The following is a 23,259-nucleotide window of genomic DNA, read 5'->3' as shown; positions in this document are numbered from 1 at the left end:
TTAATTATTTTTAATCAAATTTATTTTAGGAGTATAATTATTAAATTCATATTTTAGGAGTATAATTTAATAAAATAATAAAATTATTAATGATAATAATTTATATTAAAAACATTTGATTTACCACCTTCTATATTAAAGGTTTTTATATTTACATTTCTATAGTTAAGAATAATTATTACCTTCCAATATTTAACCAGTATACAATCAAATAACCATTATACCCTTTGTTATTAAAATTAAAGAAAAAAACGGAAATTTCCTATTAGTTGAAAATGGTTTGCAAAGTTTTTACGAATCGGGCGGTTTGTAATCTAACCGAGAGAGAGAGAGAGAGAGAGAGAGAGAGAGAGAGACTTGGGATCATGTGAGACCAAGGTTTTTCGTGGGACTCGTAATACCAATTTTCAACCATTGGATTAGATCTACAATCTAAACATTCATAATCATAAAATTACCACGAGACTTCTCAATAATCACAAAATTGCCACGAGAATTCTCAATAATCACAAAATTGTCATCGTGCAACTTTAGACCATTAGATCATTAGCTTATAAAGTTGATCAATGAACATAAATTGGTCTTACGGGTCTCACGAAAACCATTTTTGAAAATGTATAATATTATATTGGTGTAGTCGTATTAGTATAACAGTGATTGCAAATTTGATATAATACATTTAGATTTGTTTGATAATTTTTGAATGGTTTAGTGTAAAATTTTAAATGATCAAAATGATTAAAAGACTCTTATAATATAATGAAAAATGAAATACAATTGTTTGATAATTATTTAAGATGAAATTAAGGTACTGAATGATTAAGGAAAGTCTAGAGTACAAAATTATTTAAAAGATTTTAAAACCATTAAAAAATAAAAAAAATTTACAACTAAAATTTATTTTTTAATAAACTATTAAAAAGTAAAAAAACAATCACTTTTCAATTTTAAAAGATGAAGAAACACCAAGGCCCAAAGGGGTGTTATGCCCAAGCCCAGGTTGAGGTCCACAGGCCCAATAGTCTTTTGATCTCAGAAGTGAAATTGGTTCTGGGACTCGTCTCTCATGGTGGTTTTTCTCTTCTAATACCTAATCGACATCGTCTCTCCGATCTCGCCTTATCGACTCTCGCCGTTTGTCTCCGGTAACTATACATCTCTCTTTATCCTTCCTCATTCGAATTTCTGTGAATCCAACCTTTTCGTCTTTCTATCCACATCGAAACGAAAACAAAATTAGGGTTTTAAAATGAATTTAATCTCATTATTTGTTTTATACTCTATGCATCCGAATGGAAGCTCCTTTGCTTCTTCAGGGAGCCAGTGCTCCCTAAGCGGTTCTTGTTAATTACTTAAATGAGTCCAACTCTATCTGAAACCTGCCTTTGGATTTTGCTAGTGTCTCCCTTTCTTAGCTAGGTTGTGATTTCTGACATGTTTCGATGTGAAATTTACTTGGATTTTTTTATTAGAAATTCGACATTAATCATACGTGCACTTATGTTGTAGTTTTTTTTTTTTGAAAAATTCAAATTTCATATCTATTATGAACTCGAGGCTGATTCTTTTGATCCTCAATCTTAAACTGCAGCTCTTACTAAGGGGGTACTTTGTAATCTGTTAAGAGTGGCCATTGTTTCCAATCGTTTGCCTTTCTAGTTACCTGGGATACTCAAACACTACGTCAACAATTATGTAACTCTAGTTTTGTTAACAAGGGAAAAGTCTGAAATAGAGATAATGCATCATGTACTAAATTTAACTTTATTTGTTCTCTCAAACTGCCTCTACTGTCTATGAATTTTCTTGCTCTTAAGGAGGCTTGCATCGTTGAACATAGTTTGTTTGTTAAACATTAATGTTGTTATCTCATATCCATGAAAGGGTATGCTCCAATTTCTCAAATACCTGTACAGGTCCGCCCCATACTGGCAGCATTCAATCTAAATAAACTTGACCATGCGAGTGATTAGAGCATGAAATGCTATGGAGGAACTGGGGACTATGCCATTTATCTTTTAAGAGTGTAATATTTGGTAGCGAGCAAAGTAACCACTATGCTCAACATCTAGTTTTTTCATTCATTTAATAGTGAGTTGTGATCATCAGGAGAGAAATGTGTGTCAATTCACGTTCTTTATACGAAAACAATCTGTTTTAATGATAACTTTGGTGGTTGGGATATATTTGCCCTTTTGAGCAATATAATTTTTTGTGGGTATCATGCTCTCATTGTTCTTACTTGTCTATTTTAGATCTTAATGTTATATAAGGGTGATAAATAGCAGGATATGTGTAGTGTTCAGCATGTTAGTCCCTTTTTTTTTTGTCATAACGTCTTTCATCCCTAATCCCTCTGCTCATAATGATTAGCATCTTAATGGACAAGCATTCCTACATTACAATCTCCATTCCTTACCTGCTGTGAGCCTCTGATCAATGTTGGTCTTCCTCCATATCACACTTCTATAAAAACAAAGTTATGATCCTCCATTATGTTTAACGGACGTATCATTTGCTACCCACTAGTCCTAGGACCATCACCGCCACTATTGCCATGGCCACTGTTGATACCTAACTAGTTGACAGATGCTATTAGCACCATTCTTACCATTACTAGCTATAAAACCCTCTGAGCTACCTTTTCTCTTAGACTTTGGGTTGATCGTCTCCATTATATCTTTTGTTTTTTTAGTTTAACTTTTTTCAATTGGTTCACTTGGATGTCTTTTTTCTTCGTCTTTTCTAGTGCGGAGATTGTATTGTTATTTCGATTGATAAACCTTTTAATGTTAATGGATTGATAAATGGATCCGCAGCTTCTTCCTAGCTTAAATCATAAAGATCCCGAATTATTTGGTTCAAGCCTACTAAAAAGTTTGTGTGGTAGGGTTTGACTTTTGTGGTCAAATGAGTGAATTTAGGGTTTGAATATTAATAGGAAAACTAGGTGTCTCTGCTTAGCTGTGAAAACTATCACCAACTACAAAGTTCTTTTATAATCAAATTAAAATTGAAATGACTTCATAGTTGGACTCTTATCGGTTGTTAATTTTTTCATACAAGTCAAAATGTATCTCTAACCTTGGAATGGTGGTGGTAAATCTTGACTAATTGCTGTTGTAACCTCATTGGCACAACAGCTAAAGAGTTACTAGCTGGAAAATGGGTGCTAAGCTAAATAAGGGTTCTAAAAGGGGCACCTTGGGGTAGTTTCCCTGTTACAATAAGGCCTATGGCATTTGTGTAAGGCGTGCAAAAATTTATTTTTTTTAAATTTAGCTTTAGTGTTTTTACGCTTTTAACTTTAGCTTTTACACTTCTACATATTTACCTAATCACATCACTCACAGTTTCATGGATTCACACACTTCATGGGCCCATGGTTAAAACGAAATTGTAAAACCCCTTCAAGTTCTAATATCTGAACAGACTCTTTATATAATGCTAATATATATGATATTTCTTCTAATATAAATGTAAATTTTTTAATATCATTGTCTCATTCAATAGTAAATAGAAAACATATATGTATATGATATAAAAATTTGCCTCCTTATGTCACGCGTTGAAAAACGTCGCGTGCTCTCCTTGTCATTTAAGGGTTGAGGCTTGAACTCACCAGCATGCCACGTCTCACGCCATATAGAAGCTTGATCTAAATCATGTACAAGCACATTTAAACTCAAAATTGGTTAGAAGTCCGAAAGATAATTGAGATTTGACATTCAATTTTAATTTGTTACTTATTGTTCGAATGGATATTATTCAAATTTGAATGCATCCACATTCTTTTACGGAAAGCAATAAAAAGCAACTGAAAATAGCCAAGGTATTTGAAATAGTCTGGGACGAAAAACAATGGAACATTTCCATTTAAAACCTAAAAGAGTTGACTAGGATAGAAGCATAAATTTATGATTTTTTTCACATATAATACAACTGTCATTCATACTTCCGAACAGAAACTGGACAAAGTATGATTCATCTCCACAATATTACAGAATCAAGATGACAAAGTACATATCTTTGCTTGATTGTGGAATAATATTGCAAAGCTAGAATATGGTAAGCCTGCTACGAGGTAGACTGTGTTTGAGAAAGAGTGAGAACATAGGTAGCATAGAAATACGATAATTTGGTATGGATGCATGTTAGTTTGTTTTGGATTTAGGTTTAGAATATTATATTCAAGTATTGGCTTTATAATGTATTGAATTCTCAACTTAGGAGCTGGCTTATACATGCTTATATATAAACTTAGTATACCCATTTGCTATGTTAAGTTAAAGTTCAAATCTGGATTCGATTTCAAATAACCAGATACGAATTGATCAAGGCAATTTGTTAAACATTATGTTGAATTGGATATAGCACTATATTAAACAGCCGGCGAATGTTGGAAGAACCCAAATTCACATTTATATAATCAAATACGGACAATTCTAATCATGAATTGAATTCAGTTTATTATCAGATTTACTGGTTACAAATTAGAGACCTAGGATTGTTGATCACATCGATTCATTTTAGTAAATAATACCTCGTACTTTTCTGGCTTTTGTAGTGCTTGATGTTGGTTATATAGTTTGCGATTTTTCGTGAGATAGGAGCACAATGGCAAACTACTCAGGAAAGGGAGCCCCTGCAAATGGATCTGTGTATGTTTGTAATTTGCCTCCTGGGACGGATGAAGACATGTTAGCTGAATACTTTGGCACGATTGGCTTGCTAAAGGTATGGGTTCTAAAAAGGTATTTCTTTACTTGCATGTTTGTTTGTATTGTTGCATAATAGCTCGTATACTTTTTGAAATTTTGCGACTTCATTGTTCTTTATGTTTCCACTGTATAGAAAGATAAAAGAACCGGCCGACCAAAGATATGGTTATATCGGGACAAGGTGACAAACGAGCCTAAGGGAGATGCTACAGTGACATATGAAGATCCATATGCTGCACAAGCTGCTGTAGAATGGTTCAACAATAAGGACTTTCATGGGGCCATCATCGAAGTTCTCATGGCAGAGTCAAAAAATTCACATAATGTTGTAGCACCTCTTGTTGAACCAAGTTTGGTCGATGATGTTGTTGATCTGGAGGAAAGTGCCAAGGACATGAGTGAAAACGCAGGAAGAGGTAGAGGTCGTGGTGATGCTTCAGGAAGTGCTCCAGCAAAGGCATGGCAACAAGATGGGGACTGGATGTGTCCGAATACAAGGTCTGTGATATGACATTGGTGAGCAGCTCCATCTGGCTAATTTTTTACGATGTATTTCACTCTGTAATAAATTATATTTCCCAATTACTATCTTATGTGCTATTTCGGTAGCAGTTGTTCGAATGTGAACTTTGCATTTCGTGGCGTATGCAACCGTTGTGGAAGTGCAAGACCCGCTGGTGCTTCTGGTGGAGGTGCAGGGGCTGCTGGTCGGGGTAGGGGTCGTGGTGGCCCTGATTCAGGAGGCGGTCGTGGAGTTGGTGGTCCCACAGGCCTTTTTGGTCCTAATGATTGGCCTTGTCCAATGTAAGTAAATAACAAGTAAAAACATTGAATTTGATTATATGGAAGTGGCAGTTGTAGCAGCTCTGTTTTAAAATATTTATATCATTGTTCCATGCACACTGATTTTGGTTTATTTTCTTATCTTGTTTTCGAAGAAGGGGTGAAGGTTATTCTTCCTAGGATGTGAAGTTGTGAACAGATATACCTGACTTTGTGCATTATTTTTCAGTATTATATAGTATCTATCTATTCGGGCTAGTGGCTGAAAAGTAATTGATCACGTCAAATGCTCTGTTAACATTTACTTTTGGTTTTATCATTTCTACATTTCCTTGCCTCGAGTTGGTATATGATATGACATTTTCATTTAGCTTATCATCTTGTGGCATTCCTTTGTATTCTTTTCATATGGCGTTCTTTCGTTAGTGTGGCATTTTGAGAAATTTTTTCTTTATGGTTGAAAATCCTTTTGTGATTTAAAATTATAGTTGTGCTTTGGAATTATATGAACTTTTGAAATGTAATGAGTGTGACGGTCTGTACACCACTCAGTAGTTACATTTGTGACAAGACTACTATAGACATGTATAGAAAATAGTTCCTGCTGTTGTATGAGGCAAAAATTTGCAGTCACTCAGATAATGGTTATCACATGCACATAAGTTTGCATATATGTGTACATGCTAATCAATTAAGATGAAGATGTCAACAGCAATAGATTTTGTAATTTATATAGTTGAGGTATAAATTTAGTCCCTGAAAATTTGAAAAGCTAGTAAACAGACATTATCTTCGTATATGATCACATTGGCAACTTCTTATGCTTTGATTTTTTTTCGCAGGTGTGGTAACATCAACTGGGCAAAGCGCTTAAAATGCAACATCTGCAACACCAACAAACCTGGTGTTAGTGAAGGGGGTGTGAGGTATCATGAATGAATTGTAACCTTCTCTTTCGTGTATCTAATTGGTAATAGCAAAGCACCGTATCGACGTAGGAAATCTATGTTCATTGTTTTCCTCTTTCCATAAAAATGTGTAGGATGGGGTATGTGGGTTCATTTTTGCACATTTGCCATGGAAGCTCTCATGGCTAATGCATATTTTTGACATCAAGAATAGTTGAGCTATTATTTTTGTCATCTCTAGTATATTCTATTAGACTGTATGGCCTCACAGTTTCTCTAAGATGGATTTATTGTTTACCTAGTTTGTAGATTCTTTGTAAACCACTTTTTAACTTATCTGCAAACAAAATCATGAAGGTTTTTTTTTTCCGCATCTTTTGTATGTAGACCTGACCTCTACCTTCGAGATATAGTAGGCAAATACTTAAACCTGTTTTATTGTACGTATCTACAAAACTCTGGCAATTTGGGAAAGATTTACTTTTTATCAAAAGGTCAATTAAAGACTATTCTTCGTTGTTTGTAGAGGAGGACGTGCTGGTGGGTACAAAGAACTTGATGAAGAAGAACTAGAGGAAACAAAGCGACGCAGGCGGGAAGCTGAAGAAGTAAGATCATTTTTCTACAGTTACAGAAGTCGTGTTTTGCAATGCAGGTCCTCACTTCTCATCATGTAATTTCAGGATGATGGTGAGATGTACGATGAATTCGGAAACCTCAAGAAGAAGTTTCGTGTGAAAGCACAGCAAGCTGAAGTTGGTCAAGTGTTACCTGGAACTGGACGGGCAGGCTGGGAAGTTGAGGAGCTAGGTACTGCTTTATAGTTTTCAATGTTTTTTCGAGTTATTCTTAACAAACTTAAAGAAATATAATCTCTATTTGTTTTAACTATTTGGCTGTATGTAACTAGTAATCTTGCTTGCAAAACCTAATTAAGTAGGTCTGTGTACTGTTTGGATCACTCATTTTTCTAGATCCTCTAGCTGGATATGCCGTTTGTTCTTATTCTCACTTTTTCACTCATGGAAATAACCGTTCTACCCCTACCTCCCGACCCTGCTTTCAAGTGAGATATACTGGGTTCGTTTGGTTTAGTTTGAAGTTTCTGAAAACGTGGTGGGTATTGCAGGAATGAGTGATAGAGAACGAAGAGAAAGAAGCAGAGACAGAGGAAGAGAAAGGGAGGAAAGAGAAAGCAGCAAGAACAGAGAACGACGTCGGAGCAGAAGTCGTGACAGGGGAAGGGAAAGAGAGCGGGCTTACGATTACGATCGAGACAGAGAATACGGTCGGGACAGGGACCGTGATCGTGGTCACAGGTATCATCATTAATTATTATTATCATCATCATTAATAGAGAACAAGTGTTTTCAATCAAAGATTATTGGGAGAGTGGTTCCTTTCTGGTTCTGTATTAGCAATGTGAAGTACTTGTATCCTTGGATTCTTGATTCTTTTTGCAAACAAAAAATTATGACTTCAATGGAATGTTATCCAAGTTACTATTAGGTTCCCGCGAGAATTCCGCTTTTTTGTGGCCTTCGATTGCTTTTGATCTGATGGCACGTGTTTTTATGAAGGACGGGCAATTTTATCTTTTGGTTTTTTGTATCTCGGCACGATCTGGTATGTTAACGTATGTGAGGTATCTTAAAATTCATGTTTATAACCACAGAGTGGTGCCCGATTGGTTTGAGGTCTTAGGTTCGAATACGGTGACTCCAGGCTACCTGCGAAGCGTGTGGTCGTTTTGGGATTAGTCGGCTCGCATAGTGGGTCGGATATCCAGGTTCATTAAAAGAAAGTCATGTTTATTGCCAAATTTTATTTAGGTTAATTGAATTTGGATTGAATTGTTGGACGGCTCGCAACATGACTTTGTCTGGAGGGAATGCTACACATAAGGTTTTCATGACTTTATGAACCAAACGTCACATTCAACTTGGGGCTAAGCGTTTAGTGGCAATAGTCCAACGTATGATTTATCTTATCGGGTAACATTTTTGGTCATTAAAATAGATTATTGGTAAGCATCTTTTATCCTGTAAGCGTTATCATTTATCAGGTAAGATTTTTGGTTCTTGTTATGTCTTTTACTGGGTAACATTTTTGGTATTTAACGTACTCATCCGGTAACAATAGAAACCCCTGATAAATGTTTGGTAAATGGTCTCTTATTCGTGAAAAATATAATGTCCATGCCACAATTTTTAATGAATAATATTACTATCCATCAAATTATGAGAATCATGAGAACACAAGCTTTTAAGTAATATCGACTACTAGGTCAAATAGTAAATTTGAGATAATTTGTATTGATTATTAAATACTTACTGGGTAAATACTTACCAGGTCAATTATCTTATCGGAATAATTGGATTAACATGTCAAGGACCGATACTCCGTGCGGTAAGAGACTAGGTAAGGAACAAGAGTTTTACCCAGCAAGCGAGGGTGACGACGTTTATCGGAAAAGGTCGTCGTCTACGATGCCATTATGATGCCCAAGAATCTTATAACGTTTAGGTTCCGATACATTCTTGATTGTAGTACTTTTTCTCAAATGACATTTTTATGTACAAGGTTAAATCTATGTGAGAATTAATTCCTTCTTTTTGTGAGAACCGTCGGAACACCTTCGGATTCGTTGATCAGACAGAGCTTATCGTGCACGTTTTTGTAAATGAAAGAGACTTCTGTTTGATGTTTTGGATCTGGGAATGATTTGATTGATTTTTGTGAAGGTATGTTAAGTTCCGTTATTGTTTTTTTTTTTATGAAGGTTTCGATAGTTAAGGTATTTGAAGTTCAGTGAATGTGTATGCGGGTACGTGAAGTTACAATGTTTTTAATATAAATATTAGTCTAAGTTGAGTGTTTTTCAGGTTAAACAGTTAAGTTGTGTGAAAGACTGAAATTATATGCAAGTTCATGTTTTTCATGCAAAGTTATGTTCAGGTTTCGTCTCCCTTAAAGCCAAACCGTTGAAGGTCCACTTATGTACAAAAGTGTCACTAACGATCATTAAATCATTAAAAAAATGCAACGACTAAGAAAGAAAAAGTCGTTACGTAATCCCAAATCTTTCGTTATTATATAATTTTATACGATTAAGAAAAATCATAAGACTATGATGAATCACAATAATTGATTTGGGATTTTTGTTGTTGATGATTGATTTAGGTTCCTGTCTTCCTCATGCCTAGTTATTTTCGGAATGTTTCTTCATTATTGAAATCATCATTAAACATTCAATTATGCACACACATATATATATATGGTTGGGTTCACGTGAGACCAACCTGTTTTCGTGAGACCCGTGAGACCACATTTTTACACATAAACTTCACAGCAAAAACGCTGTAAAGGTTTAAAAAAAGTCTAATCTTCACAGCAAAAACACTGTGAAGGTTTTAAAAAGTTACCTTCACAGCATTTTGCTGTGAAGTTTCAAGTGTAAAATGCTGGTCTCACGGGTCTCACGAAAACAGGTTGGTCTCACATGATCCCAAGTCTATATATATATATATATATATATGCATGTATATATATATGTATGTATATATATATATGTATGTATATATATTAGAAGGGTATTTGCGCAATCCAGTGAAATATAATTTGATTTTAATATTTTGTTTTATTATTTAACTTGGTCGATTTTATTATATGGTCTTATTTGATTTTGAAAAACCGATAATGTTTTTATTTTTTTAATAAAATATAATTTGAAGATATCATAAAAATTTGACAAAAATAATATGATATTAATATCAAATTCCTCACTTTTTTGTGTAATTTTTAATTTAATAACGAAGTAATTTATATTTGGTTTAATAATATAATTTTCTTATAAAGATAATAATTAATTATTTTGTCATAATTATCCTAATTAAATTTTAGATTTTTTATATTTTAAAATGAGATGTTTATCCTCTATTTGATTATGTTTATCCGCAGTTAGTTACACGAATTCAAACATGAAGCTTTAATAAGTTGTACTAGTGCATAATTTACTTGTAATCTTGAACTTTAAGTAATATGCATCAATATATAATACTTCATGCATAAAAAATGGTTTTTAAGAGTTTTTGTCAAATGCTTTATAATATAGTATAGATATGGTTGGATTCACGTGAGACCCGTGACGCCACTTTTTTACACTTGAAACTTCACAACAAAACGTTGCGAAGGTAAAAAGAAGCCGAACCTTCACAACGTTTTGCTGTGAAGTTTACGGGGCTCACGTGATTCCAAGTCTATATATATGTTTGCTTTTCCGATTCTATAACACTGTCAACTCAATGCAATATGCTATCCGTTTGATTCATCGCGATCATCATATACCTTTCTTTTCATGGCCTCTTGTTTCGCTAACGAACCTTATTTTAATAAAGATGAAGAAAACGTGAAACGATGACGTACAAGTTATATCAAGCTATTGAACAGTCATTGGTTCAACAATATCTGGGTTATCGATATCCTTTTAGAGGGTCAAAGAGTTTCAAATTTTACAAAATATATCGATTATGCATTTAGTGTTTACTTCAAAAAACGTTATATGAAAATGGAAAAAGTGTTGTAGTTGTCCACGAGGAGTACAAACACTGGTGCTTCTTTTATGTAAATTTCAAAAGATGTAAAGACCGAATAATTTATATGTACTATAAGGTTATGATGCTTGTGTGACGGTACATCATATAAACTGTGTATGAAAAAAAAAAAACAATCGTAAATGTGCCATATATGAGACAACTGTGTATAAACTTGAAATTTGAACCCAGTTCAATAAATTCGTAAATGATTGTACGTGTACATGTATAGATATATACAGAGTTGGGTTACGATAAGAATAAAAGTTATGGTGAGAAGGGTAATAAGCGATTTCCACGCATGGATCAATCTTAATTGAAGATCAACAGTAATGAAATGTATCGAGATGCATCGAATCAGTTCCCGTGAGAAGTGCGTTTCCTGGGGTGAGTGAGATTGAAAGTGATCAAGAATCCAAATTTATTCTTACGCTTCTCACTTTAACTTCTATTTTCACACGATCTTTCGTGTGTATAGATATTGGATAGAGAGCAAGTGGTCAATTATTTGTGGATACTGATTTTTGGAATCGAAATTTATATGGATTTTTTGTTGAATAATGATAACGTGTGTGTAGGTTTCTTTCTTTGAAAGTTATGACACGATAATAATATATAGAGTGAATTACGGGTCTCATGAAAAACCCTTGGTCTCACCCTTGGTTTCTTTCTTTGTGATTATGAATGTTCAGATTGTATATCTAATTCAAAGGTTGAAAATTGGTCTTACGGGTCTCATGAAAAACCCTTGGTCTCACATAATCCCAAGTCCATCTTGATGTTTGCAAATTTCTTGTATTTCATCCTTATCATTAACGACGGTTAAGTTTACGTTAACCCGAGTTAAATATACCCCATTTTAGTTAATTTACCACAAATAAAATCAAAATTTTGAAGTAAAAAAATTAGGAAAAATATCCATTGAATAATAAATAAAGACATGTTGAGAACATAATATAGTAATACCAATAAAAATATCATAATATATATTATTTTTTAATTTATTTAATATATGAATAAATAAATAAAAACAAATTCAAAGGAAAAGAACAATAAGTTACGTTTGGAAATTTCTTTGGGTAGCATCAAAGGCCCCACATTTCACATGTAAAATGCATGATTGTTTATCCCGTGGTCGGGACTTGGTACACAAATACGGAATAAATCAATGTCTGATTCAAGAATCCTCACGTAATTTTATATTTTGAAACTGAAACAAAACGTTCGTGTTTAAATCATGCTTAGATTCTGTAAACAGAACAGTTCAAACCAGTAAATTCGGTGGATTGAATCGAAAACTTAACTATACCATGCTTTTAGTTTAAGGGTTCATAAAAGTATTGATTATCAGTTTGTTCTGTTATAATTACACAAATAAGTTCATATCAGTGTACAAAACGACGGGGGGTCCAGGGGAGCGCCCCCGGTGGCGGGGTCTAAGGGGCGGCAGTTTTCGACCGTTTGAGGAAAAAGCTACAAATTGGTCATTTGATTGGGATACACAGATTTCATAACAGGAATACTCTCTGTTATGAAAAAACCACTGAATTTTATTCGATTGAAATTTCGGTTGTACTATCGAAATATTTCGATCTAAAAGTGATACATGACTTTCAGTGAAATCCAAGCAATCGAAAACCAGAAATTCTAACAGATCATGGTTCTTTTTGAATTTAATATATATAACGATAGATTCAAATCAAGTTAATGTGTTTTGTTGTTGGCTAAACAACGTCATGAACAGGGAACCATTGGTTTCACTCATCCCTCCTTTGTGTCTTATCTTTGAAAACTACGTGCCACTTGACACCCCCGATTCCATTTAAATAAATCCACCAACTTCATCATTATTTCTGTAATGGGTTTTGGCGTTTTTCATTTTTAGATAATATTTTGGAAAATTCTGTTGCTATCGAAAAGATCAATTTATAAAGACGAACAGTGAATGTAAACGTTCCAAGTGGAAAGAATTTGATTATATAACTATGTTGTTTTCAGTATTCAATTAACAAAGAATCTGTTTACATTATGTATGAAGTTAAATATTATATATTTTTTTACTTAGATCGAAGAAATCTAAAAAAAGACGAGCGTACTCACACGAAATTATGTCAACAGTGAGTTTCAAACACAATCAATTCATAATGAGGTGACATGTCCCATCAGTAAATCTACCCAAACGAAGCTCTATAACCTTTAACATTTTATGCTTCAATTATCATGATTGTTCCAAAAAAGGACATGCCAGCAGATAATTTCTAATACGAACGATCGTATGGTGTTGGTGTGTTGGACATATTTTGTCTCTTGCTAAAATGTCGATTTTGACCGAAACAACTAATGCATTTAACTTAGCGTTAGAGGCTAGAAAAAAAAAAAAATATATATATATATATATATGTATATATATACATATATACCTCTATATATACATGTATACCTATACCTATATATATAGCTTGGTTCAAATACTAACCAATTTTTTTGTGTTAACTATGTTAACCAAGCTCAACCAATCATATTCCATGTTTTCATTTGGTTCAAATGTAACTCATATATTAAATACAAGGGTATTTAAGTAATTTGTCATTTTATGTAACTCTCAAATAATTAATTGGGAGTTACAAATTTGAAAATATCACAATTGATCATGATGCAATATAGACATTGGGGGTTCACACGTGTTCATGTTCTATAATTCACATTTATTTTAATCGACAGTTCTCACATTTGACATATGAACACATCATAAATTACACAGCCTTTGATACCGTGATTCATAAATGTTCATGTATATTCAAGTCTACATACACACACACACACACACACATATATATATATATATATATATATATATGTGTGTGTGTGTGTGTGAAACCAACATGTTATCGTGGGAGTTGTTTTTACCATTTTTTACATTTCAAACTTCACAACAAAATGTTGTGAAGGTAAAAAAAACCGAACTTTCACAACAAAAACACTGAGAAAGTTACCTTCACAGCATTCTACTTTTGAAGTTTCAAGTGTAAAAAAAATGATCTCATGAATTTCACGAAAACAGGCTGGTCTCACATGATGCCAAGTCTATATATATATATATATATATATATATATATATATATATATATATATATATATATANTATATATATATATATATATAGAGGTTGGTTATTATACAACCTTTGTCATTTGTGCAACCAATACAACTCAATCTCAACCGTCCATTTCATTTGATTAATATGTGATTTTATAAAGGTTTTGATTATTTCCTAATATAAAGTATTAATCATAATTAATGAACCGTATTCATCTTCCATAAATATTTAAATCATAATAAATGAACTCTAATCATTTCCATAAATATTTCAATTTATTGGGTTGCATTGGTTGTACAAATGCGATAGGTTGTATTTGAAATAAACCCTATATATATATATATATGATAGAATAAACATTTGTACTGATACAAGTATGCGCACTCTTTAAGCCTTCCCTTAAAGCAAAATCTTGAATGGATATTATACATACTCGTATAAAAATCACTTCCAACGATAAGATTATCAATGGAAGAATGCTAGTGATTTGAATTTCAAATTAGACGGGTGTTTTTGTTCTTGAATACTCTCAAATAACAAATATGATGAAATTCTGTGATAACTCATGAGATTAAATAGATTGGCAAATATTATCAAAGCGTTGACCAAAAATATCTACTTTTAGCTCACAAATCGGGTGGAAAATCGTTGTAGACATCTAGATCCGTCTTATACAGGTGTAAGAAGTGAATCTCTCCCTTGAATAATGCAGATTCAGACAGCCAAATCTGAAATCCGTCAAACATGGACGTCCATAACTAGACCCATTGGGGACACCCAGAACCCGGTTTGAACAGATTTTTGAAAAACTTACCACAAAAAAATTAATACGACACCAAATCTCGAATAACTATCTTTTCAGTAAAACTTAATTTCTTTAAGGCCAAAACATTTTCTCAAAAATGTTTAAAACGAATCTTACATTCTAATATCAATTTTGACTTTATACAAAATAATTTGCATGCTCTTCAAAAAAACAATAGACAGCTAAATTCTTGCTCGTTTTATGAAAATTTTCCAGTTTTAAATTCTTGTTGATACGAAATATGAATCGTGAAGATTTGAATCTTAACTTGAATTTGATTTTTCATTGAAATTATTCATGGCACACATCTTGAAGTATATTAAAATTTTGGAACGATATATCTCTCAAGTCGATTTGTAATTTCTTTTAGTATGAGTCTGTCGTATTGTTTTCTATTTTCTCAACCGAACCTTACACTATTTGAGATCCATGGTCATCCCAAGATTGGACGAGCCTTTTCTTTTGGGTGGCTCCTCGGAGTACCCTTATAGGACTATATAGATGTCTATCTATTGTTCTCGTTTGAACTCGTCTCTCTCTCTCTCTATATATATATATATATATATATATATATGTATGTATGTATGTATGTGTGTGTGTGTGTGTACTTTGGTGAGAGGTTCAAATAAGAATGTTAGATATGGTAAACAACTAAGAAGCAAAGAGACCGGGAAAAAATATACTTGAATAAGCATATGTGAACCAACACCACAAGTTATTACTAAGGGTTCACATATGCATCTTTAAATGAAATTTTTCAATGATTCACATATGAATCTTCTTTTGAACTTTTTTTCTCACGATATTTACCTTCTTATTTGAATTTGCCCCTATGGTTTTGGGCTCGTTACTCCATTGAGCTAATTTTTGGGAGTTAGTTCTGTTACACTCCAAAAACTGGGACAACAAAAATTTCCAAAGAAAACTAGGAAATAAATGGGTTTAAAACTAACAACCTCCTAATCTAATCCTCAATGAACTAGATGACAATCGAGTCTCATTCAAACCATCAAAAGACTATGTCCAAAACATGGCGTTCCAAAAGTACTCCCCAAAGCTCAGACAACAGCTCGTTCAAACATGCTTAGAAACCCCGCCATTAATTAGAACCTAAAATACATTCCTACACAAAACAAGTGTTAGGCCAAAAAGTCTAGTGAGCATGAACATAATATAATCAATCATAGATATTCAGTTATAAACCACGCATACCATTCCTTTGGAGCCAACCCGTATCTATTGAGAGGGGCAGGACCACATAACTATGCCACTCATCAAACGTTGTCATATAGCACTTTAAGACACATTGTCTAAGTACCTTAACGGCCGCTTAGCAAGTTTCACCTCATATAAAAAAAACCTAGTAACGTTAGTCTGATTAGAGTCTGGGTGTGATTAGTATGTCTAGATTACTATCATAATACTCGTTTTTAAAAAAGAATGCCATATAAAAAACTATTAAAATTAATTATTGTGAAATTTAATATGGATTTTTAGTTTATTCCATCCATAACTCATATATATTTGTTAGATTGTCTGACCTATTATAAAACCTTAAGTTGCACAAGATGCACGACTCTCTTGATCCTATAAACTTAAATATCTCATCGTCAAATACTGTTATTGAAAAAACTGTGACTGTGCTAACATGCCAGTTTTGATGTAGCAACCTTTTGATTTTATCTTTGAATGACGAACTACTAGAGATAAATTAAAAAACTCGAGGACATGTGATCGAACTTGATTCAAATTCGTTCCTATTTCATCAAATTGCTTTTATGATCCTACGCTAGTGACACTGCACTCATAACCACTTCCAATGTATCATACGTATACATAGAAGTTACAAAAACACAACCTTGATATCATACGTAAACGATTAATTATGATACTTCAATCATGGAATTTCTCACAATTTGAACATACGTTGTACCCTTTACAAGTAAAACGGGGATTGCCTCACAAAAATCCATCGCCTTCATCATTATCTCTGTAATAGGTTTTGACATTTTCTTTGTTTTGTCATTGTTGGATAACGTTATGGAACTATTTTGTTGTTATTGAAAACATTAATTTTATAAAGTTGAAGGGTGAACGTAATACTTCCAAGTGGAAGGAGTTTGATTATAGAACTCGGGTGTTTTCGGTATTCAATTAACCAAGAATCTTTTTGTATTACGTATGGAGTTAAATATATATTGTATTTCTTTTAGATCTGAACTATAATGATTGTTTCAAGAAAGGACATGCTAGCAAACAATTTGTATATACCAACATTTGAACGGTGTTGGTGTGTTGGACAAATGTTTCTCTTGCTAAAATGTCGATTTTGACCCAAACAAGTAATGCATTTAATGTAATATTAGAGGCTACGCGAAATACACGTTTTTTCAACCATAATTTGCAAAATTAAAATTTCTTTATTTTTAAATACCCGTACGTGGAAAATTAACTACTATGATGGAACATCAGAAAGAACTCATGAGATTAACTTGTTATATTTCTGAGTTATAAACGAACGAACTAACTGATGGAACGAACGTAGAGTAGAAGAATGTGCACATCAAACATAAACACAACATATATGGTGTCTGAGGCCTGTGTTGAGCACAGTGTTCTTAAAACACTCGATAGAGACTACAAAATCTCATTCAACAATTCATTTTTCCAAAAATCCCCCACATGTGATGTCACAAAATAATAACACTCGTTTTAGTTAGTGGTTGAAAAGTGTAAAGAATGATAGGTGTTATACCCTTTTAACTTTCTTTTGTGAAGTATATCTAGCCAACTAGCTGACCAGTAGACTCGATGTCATTGAAATGTTCTACCGTTTATGTGAACATTAACATATCTCACACGTGATTCTTCCTCACATAGCAATGCCGTCATTGATGTGTTTGTCAAGGTCATGAACACTAGCCTGGTTCTGTATCTTAACGAAAACTCTAATTTTTAGAGTTATTACATGCCTTTTATTTTTAAATATTCGTATGTGAATTTCGGCCTTTTTGCTTCTTAATCACCCATATTTGGTCTAATATTTGCTTACGAGTGTCGACTTGAATTGGTCATTATATATATATATATATGGTTTGGATAATGATAGAATTTTAAGCATCTCGATCTGTTGTGGATAGGATGATGAATGATGGTGGTGTGATCATAAGAGAAGGTTATGGGTGATGATAGATTGATTGTTAAAAGATGGAGACCACATTGATGGAATATATGTTTGTAGGCGTAGATGGTGATGGATTGTCGTAGCATTTGGATGTTAAAGAGAAAGACGAATGTTAAGAAGCCAAGGAAGAACAAATGTGCATGTTCTTGGGTACCCATATACCAACAAAAACCAATGCAAGACAATATTATTATTATTATTCTCAAAACCAAAAGACTATGATACCCTTTTAAAAATAAGGAACAAAACCGACACATAATACGGAATTTATGTGGTAATCGAAATGAATCATTGATATTCTTTGTTTCCGTGTGTGGTAATTCCTTAACAACTCACTTTCGATCTTCTAACACTCTTGTTTTAGGTCGACTTACGATGAATCTAAGGTCATTTGTGATGGTCCGATGGCTTAGACAGTACGCATATCTATCGTTGTTACCTGAGAATAGTAATTAAATAGTGATGCCCATTTGTGTAGTTATATTATTTTTAAATTGCAACAAGTTGAAAACACCGTAAATTAAGTTAAAAACATGAATCCGTGATTGGATTAAATCCATTAATTTATAGGTAGCCTAGAAGAAGTTAGCCAAGGTTATGGTTCATGATATACTCCTTGTTTTGGCCAACGCATACTCCCGTGAGTCATTATTCCTTGTGGTCCTAAAACAAAAACACACTCATGGATTGATCGATCAACTACATACAACTCTAAATTGCTCACTTCCACATTCAATGCGAACAAGCAGCCATGGCAGACCTCTGTGATTTGCAGGTCCATATTAATGGTCAACAGACATTCTATCTCCACGAGGTAACATTTACTTCTCTTCTCCGTCATCTACTTCATTAAATTTCTCAAAAGTCTGATGATTAGGGTTTGTTGCAGAAAACGATATCAAGATTCTCTGGGAAGTTAAGGAAGATCATCAAGAAAGAGAAGAGACGAACCCAGATCAGAAAAACGGGAATCGAGATCAATGATTTCCCTGGTGGCTCTGATGGGTTTGAATTGGTTTCGAGATTCTGTTACAACAATGGCGAGATCAATATCTCGGTTTCCAACGTTTCTCTCCTCCATTGTTGTGCGGTGTTCTTGGCCATGAATGACACCCTCTTGCCCAAAACCACCGACCTTTTCAACCGGATGTTCGACTGGTCTTGGGACGACGTCGTTGTCTGTCTCAAGAACTGCGAATCCTTCATTTCTTACGCTGATTCTTTCGGCATCATCGAGAAACTCATCTCAGCTCTCATCATCAAAATCACACAAAACTCAGATTCCACCACTTTATTCCCATCTTCATCTTCTTCATCTTCTCCAGATAGTACTGTAAAATCCAATTCTTTGTTAAGACTCTCATCTTGTTCTTCAAGCAAAGGGCTATGGTGGTTCGATGATATGACAATTTTGCCCCCAGCCATCGTAGAACGATTCGTGAAAGCCCTAGGTGCCTACCGCCATGAAAACACCAGTTTACCCCTCACAAGATTCCTCCTCCATTACTTAAAAACCGCATCTCAGTCAAAAATGCCATCTTTTTCGAGGTGCGAGTATGGTGGACTTGCAGACACCGCCGTCCACGGCGTGGTTTTGATCGGAAAATCCGCGTTTTCTTGCAGAGGATTGTTTTGGGTTTTAAGAATCGTTTCAAGTTTTGGGATGAGTAGAGAATGTCGGGGTGGATTGGAGAGATTGATCGGTGGGATGCTTGATCAAGTAAAAGTGGATGATTTGCTGGTGAGCAATAATGGATCAAGTGGTGTGTATGATGTGAATCTTGTGCTGAGGTTGATCAGAGAAAGCAATAAAGTAGAGGGGGTATGTTTGGAAAGAATGAAAAAGGTCGGGGGGTTAATTGATAAATATTTAGGGGAGATTGCACCAGATCAGAACTTGAAGATTTCAAAGTTTTTGGGTGTTGCAGAGAGTCTACCAGATTGTGCAAGAGATTGCTTTGATGGGGTCTACAAAGCCATTGACATATACCTTGAGGTAATTCCTTCGCTATCAGTATCAGTAACAGTATCAAGAATTACTGTATAACAATACATTTATAAACGGTTTTTTTTAATAAAAAACAGACGAATTCCAAACGAATATCTTTTTTTTATTTCTCAATATGCTCGATTTTAAGAAGCAGTAGAGTTATCGTTTTTCTTGGGATTTTTCTGCATACAGAGTCTATTGTAGGATATAAGGTATGTGATACGATGTTACGGTTAACAAACCGATACATTCGTTTCTTGAAAACGCTTAAAACTTAGAAGCTAAACATGGTAAAACATGATTTATATTATTTATAGATTGATATTTTTTGTCCATTTGAAGGTCAATAGATGCCTTTGAATGAATAATGGGGTAGGGGATGGTGACAAAACACAAACTACAAGAGATATGACAAATTCTGCCTATTTCCATTTTAGGATCATAAAAAATATTTAAATTTAACTAAATTCACATGTTTGTTTTATTTATATATATATATATATTTAATTTAATTTATGTAAAATTATTTACGTCGAGATGAGATGCATTGGATCAATCTCCATATCAAGTGTCAGTCATTGGAGGGTTTGAATTAAAGGTGATTAAAGGTCTAAATCCATTTTTAGACTTCTCACATCTAACTGGTATTTGATAAATACTTAATTAGTTATTTTAAATATTAAATGAAATATTTACTAATTTTTTAAAATTGTGATTATAATATTAAATTTGTAAGCAATTTGAAGATTTTCATTCATGTATCTAAGATTATTTGCTTGGTGCATTATTGCCGTTTGGCGTTTTTCTTGATCACCGTCTATGATGAATAGTATATTTGATTTTATATGTGACAAAAATATAAATATATAGTTTATGTTATAAAAAAATAAGATATTATATTTCGTCTTAATTTATTTGTTCAGATGTAAATTACGATAATATTTGTTCAATAAAATTCGAAACTTTTCTCTGGAAACTTTTATAGGTTGAATTACATTATATACCTCTATCATTATCTTAATCATTGTGTGTCATGCATTTAATCATATATGATATTGAAACTTATATATATATAGTGTATGTATACTAAAATATACATTATATATACAAATGTACAACAAAATATATAAACTACAACTTAAAATTGAAATAATTGAATAAATTGAATTGGTTTTAGGGGTTGTTTGTTTACCTCTTAATAGTTCCATTAAGAGACAGCATCTGAATCATTAAGAGGTGAATCTTGTTTGGCAAAAAAAAAAGTTTGTCTCTTAATAATGGTTCTAAAAACCTCTTAATGATTTTGTATCCCGAGCCTTCCTTAACCATTAAGTGTCATGCTTTCATTGTAAACAATTACCAAACAATTATATTTCATTTTACATTATATCATAAAAGTATTTTAATTATTTTGCACCAAACCATTCAGCAACTGACACATATACATTATTGATTTTTAATATATGTTAGATTCATATATTCGAAATTGGTTTGGAAAATAGCTTCTCGTACTTTTTTATAGTATCTTGCGTTAAAAAAAGCTATTTATTTTGATTTGTGAAAATTAAAATAAACAATCAGGGGAATAAAAGAGATTAAAATAATAAATACTAAATAAAAACAAATAAATCTACCCTCACGGATGGCTTAAGCCGACATACTGAACAACTTATGAAGCGGCTGAGCCACTGTTTGTATTGTACTTTCAACTTTAACTATTTTATCTTATTTTGTTTTAGAAAATTGTTTTATGCTTTGGTTATTTATTTTTCATGTAAAATTTTAAAAATAATTATTTTATAATTTAAATATTCATATATTGCTTAAAAAGTAGGGGTTTTTTATCTGCCTAAAATACTTGTTAGTTATAAATCAAATATTTAAAATATGTATTAATTAAAGAAAAGAAACACATAAGCAGATTATTAAATATTTATATTTGTTTAAAAAAATTAAAATAAAAAGATATTTGATAGATAAATAAATAAAAAGGTGAGAACGTGAGGGAATCAAAAATTCACTAACTGGAGTTTTAGGTGAGAAAGCTGTAGAATCCAGTGGACGCCCACATGATTGCTGTGTTGCTCCCCACCACACCCTATCTCAACCTCCCACAACTCACTTTTAACTTTTCCACGTGGCCCTACAGGGATGACAAGGATCATTTTGGTCCTATTAACTCGTGTGGGTGCTATAATTTCCCATCTTCCACACTTTTCAAGGATGATTCTACTCTTTCACATAAACAAATCATTTTTATTTTATTTTTAATTTGATTTTCTGTGTAGATGTCAGATTTGTATATATCTCAACGTTTAATTTGATTTAACATTATAGACTGTGAACTTGCAGTCGCACCCATGTTTATCGTTGGAAGAGCGGTCAAGGCTATGCAGGTGCTTGAATTACGAGAAGCTAAGCTTGGAAGCATGCAAAGACCTAGCCAAGAACCCTAGGATCCCACCAAGGATCGCGGTTCAAGCACTCATGTCACAACATTCCAACATACCCAGTGCCGATCAGCAAGACTACTACATAAACGACCATGATCATGATCGCAGCATCCCATTGACCAAAAGCAGCCGGGAACTGATGGTGCTGTATAATAAGAACGACCATTATAATTTCGAGTCTGCAGACCATGGGTCGGTGAGCAGCTCTCGATACGAACATGATCCACAGAAAGAGGTGGTGGAGGATCATGGTGTTGTGAAACTAAACCTGCAAAAGATGCAATGGAGGGTGGTGGAGTTGGAGAAGGTTTGTAGGGAGATGAAGGGTCAGATGTCTAGGATGGTTAAGGGTGATCAAGGCATCATGTCAAGGTCTTCTAATGGTAGACCATTGCCCAGATTGTGTTGACCCTTTTTGGGTTTTCTTTTTTCCATCTTTTTTTTTGTCTCGTATAAGAATGTGTTATGAGTGTGATTTTATGTATATTAATTGCTTCAAATCCGGGTTTGGTCAATTGGTTTCCATGCAGAACCGGTTATAAAGCTCATATGATAGCTTTATGCTTACGCAATCCGAAAATCAAAGTAGGGTCTAGGGTGAATTGTATGTAGACTTGTCATCTGTTCCAAACGTACTCGTATATCCCACTTAAAGCCAGATCTGGAAGGGATAAGATGTATGCATACCTTTTCTCTATCCAAGGGGTAGACGGACTGTTTATGTGA

General features: G+C 33.5%; 2 protein-coding genes across 4 annotated transcripts; both read left to right on the top strand.

Moving 5' to 3' along the window:
• The first annotated feature begins 1,069 nt into the window (after positions 1–1,069).
• LOC112527224 (transcription initiation factor TFIID subunit 15) lies at positions 1,070–8,076 on the top strand. 3 transcript variants are annotated; one of them, XM_025137706.1, is made up of 8 exons: positions 1,070–1,145; positions 4,568–4,737; positions 4,855–5,219; positions 5,334–5,525; positions 6,347–6,430; positions 6,939–7,020; positions 7,096–7,222; positions 7,542–8,076. In XM_025137706.1, exons 2-8 carry the CDS (start codon positions 4,618–4,620, stop codon positions 7,742–7,744), a joined length of 1,173 nt encoding a protein of 390 aa, XP_024993474.1. In that variant the 5' UTR covers positions 1,070–1,145; positions 4,568–4,617; the 3' UTR covers positions 7,745–8,076. The 3 variants fall into 3 exon arrangements, with proteins under 3 accessions (XP_024993474.1, XP_024993475.1, XP_024993476.1); XM_025137707.1 differs by having other exon boundaries at positions 1,127–1,145; positions 4,611–4,737; XM_025137708.1 differs by lacking the exon at positions 1,070–1,145 and having other exon boundaries at positions 4,670–4,754.
• Positions 8,077–18,724: 10,648 nt separating this feature from the next.
• Positions 18,725–23,118, top strand: LOC112528390 (BTB/POZ domain-containing protein At1g50280). The gene is made up of 3 exons (XM_025139409.1): positions 18,725–18,904; positions 18,980–20,086; positions 22,433–23,118. The coding sequence occupies exons 1-3, from the start codon at positions 18,842–18,844 to the stop codon at positions 22,940–22,942; spliced, it is 1,680 nt and encodes a 559-aa protein (XP_024995177.1). The 5' UTR covers positions 18,725–18,841; the 3' UTR covers positions 22,943–23,118.
• Positions 23,119–23,259: the final 141 nt, after the last annotated feature.

Source organism: Cynara cardunculus (assembly GCF_001531365.2).
Source record: "Cynara cardunculus var. scolymus isolate 2C chromosome LG 15, CcrdV1, whole genome shotgun sequence".
Classification (NCBI taxonomy): Eukaryota; Viridiplantae; Streptophyta; class Magnoliopsida; order Asterales; family Asteraceae; genus Cynara; species Cynara cardunculus.
Note: the sequence above shows the minus strand (reverse complement) of the source record. Positions and strands in the feature narration are given on the sequence as shown.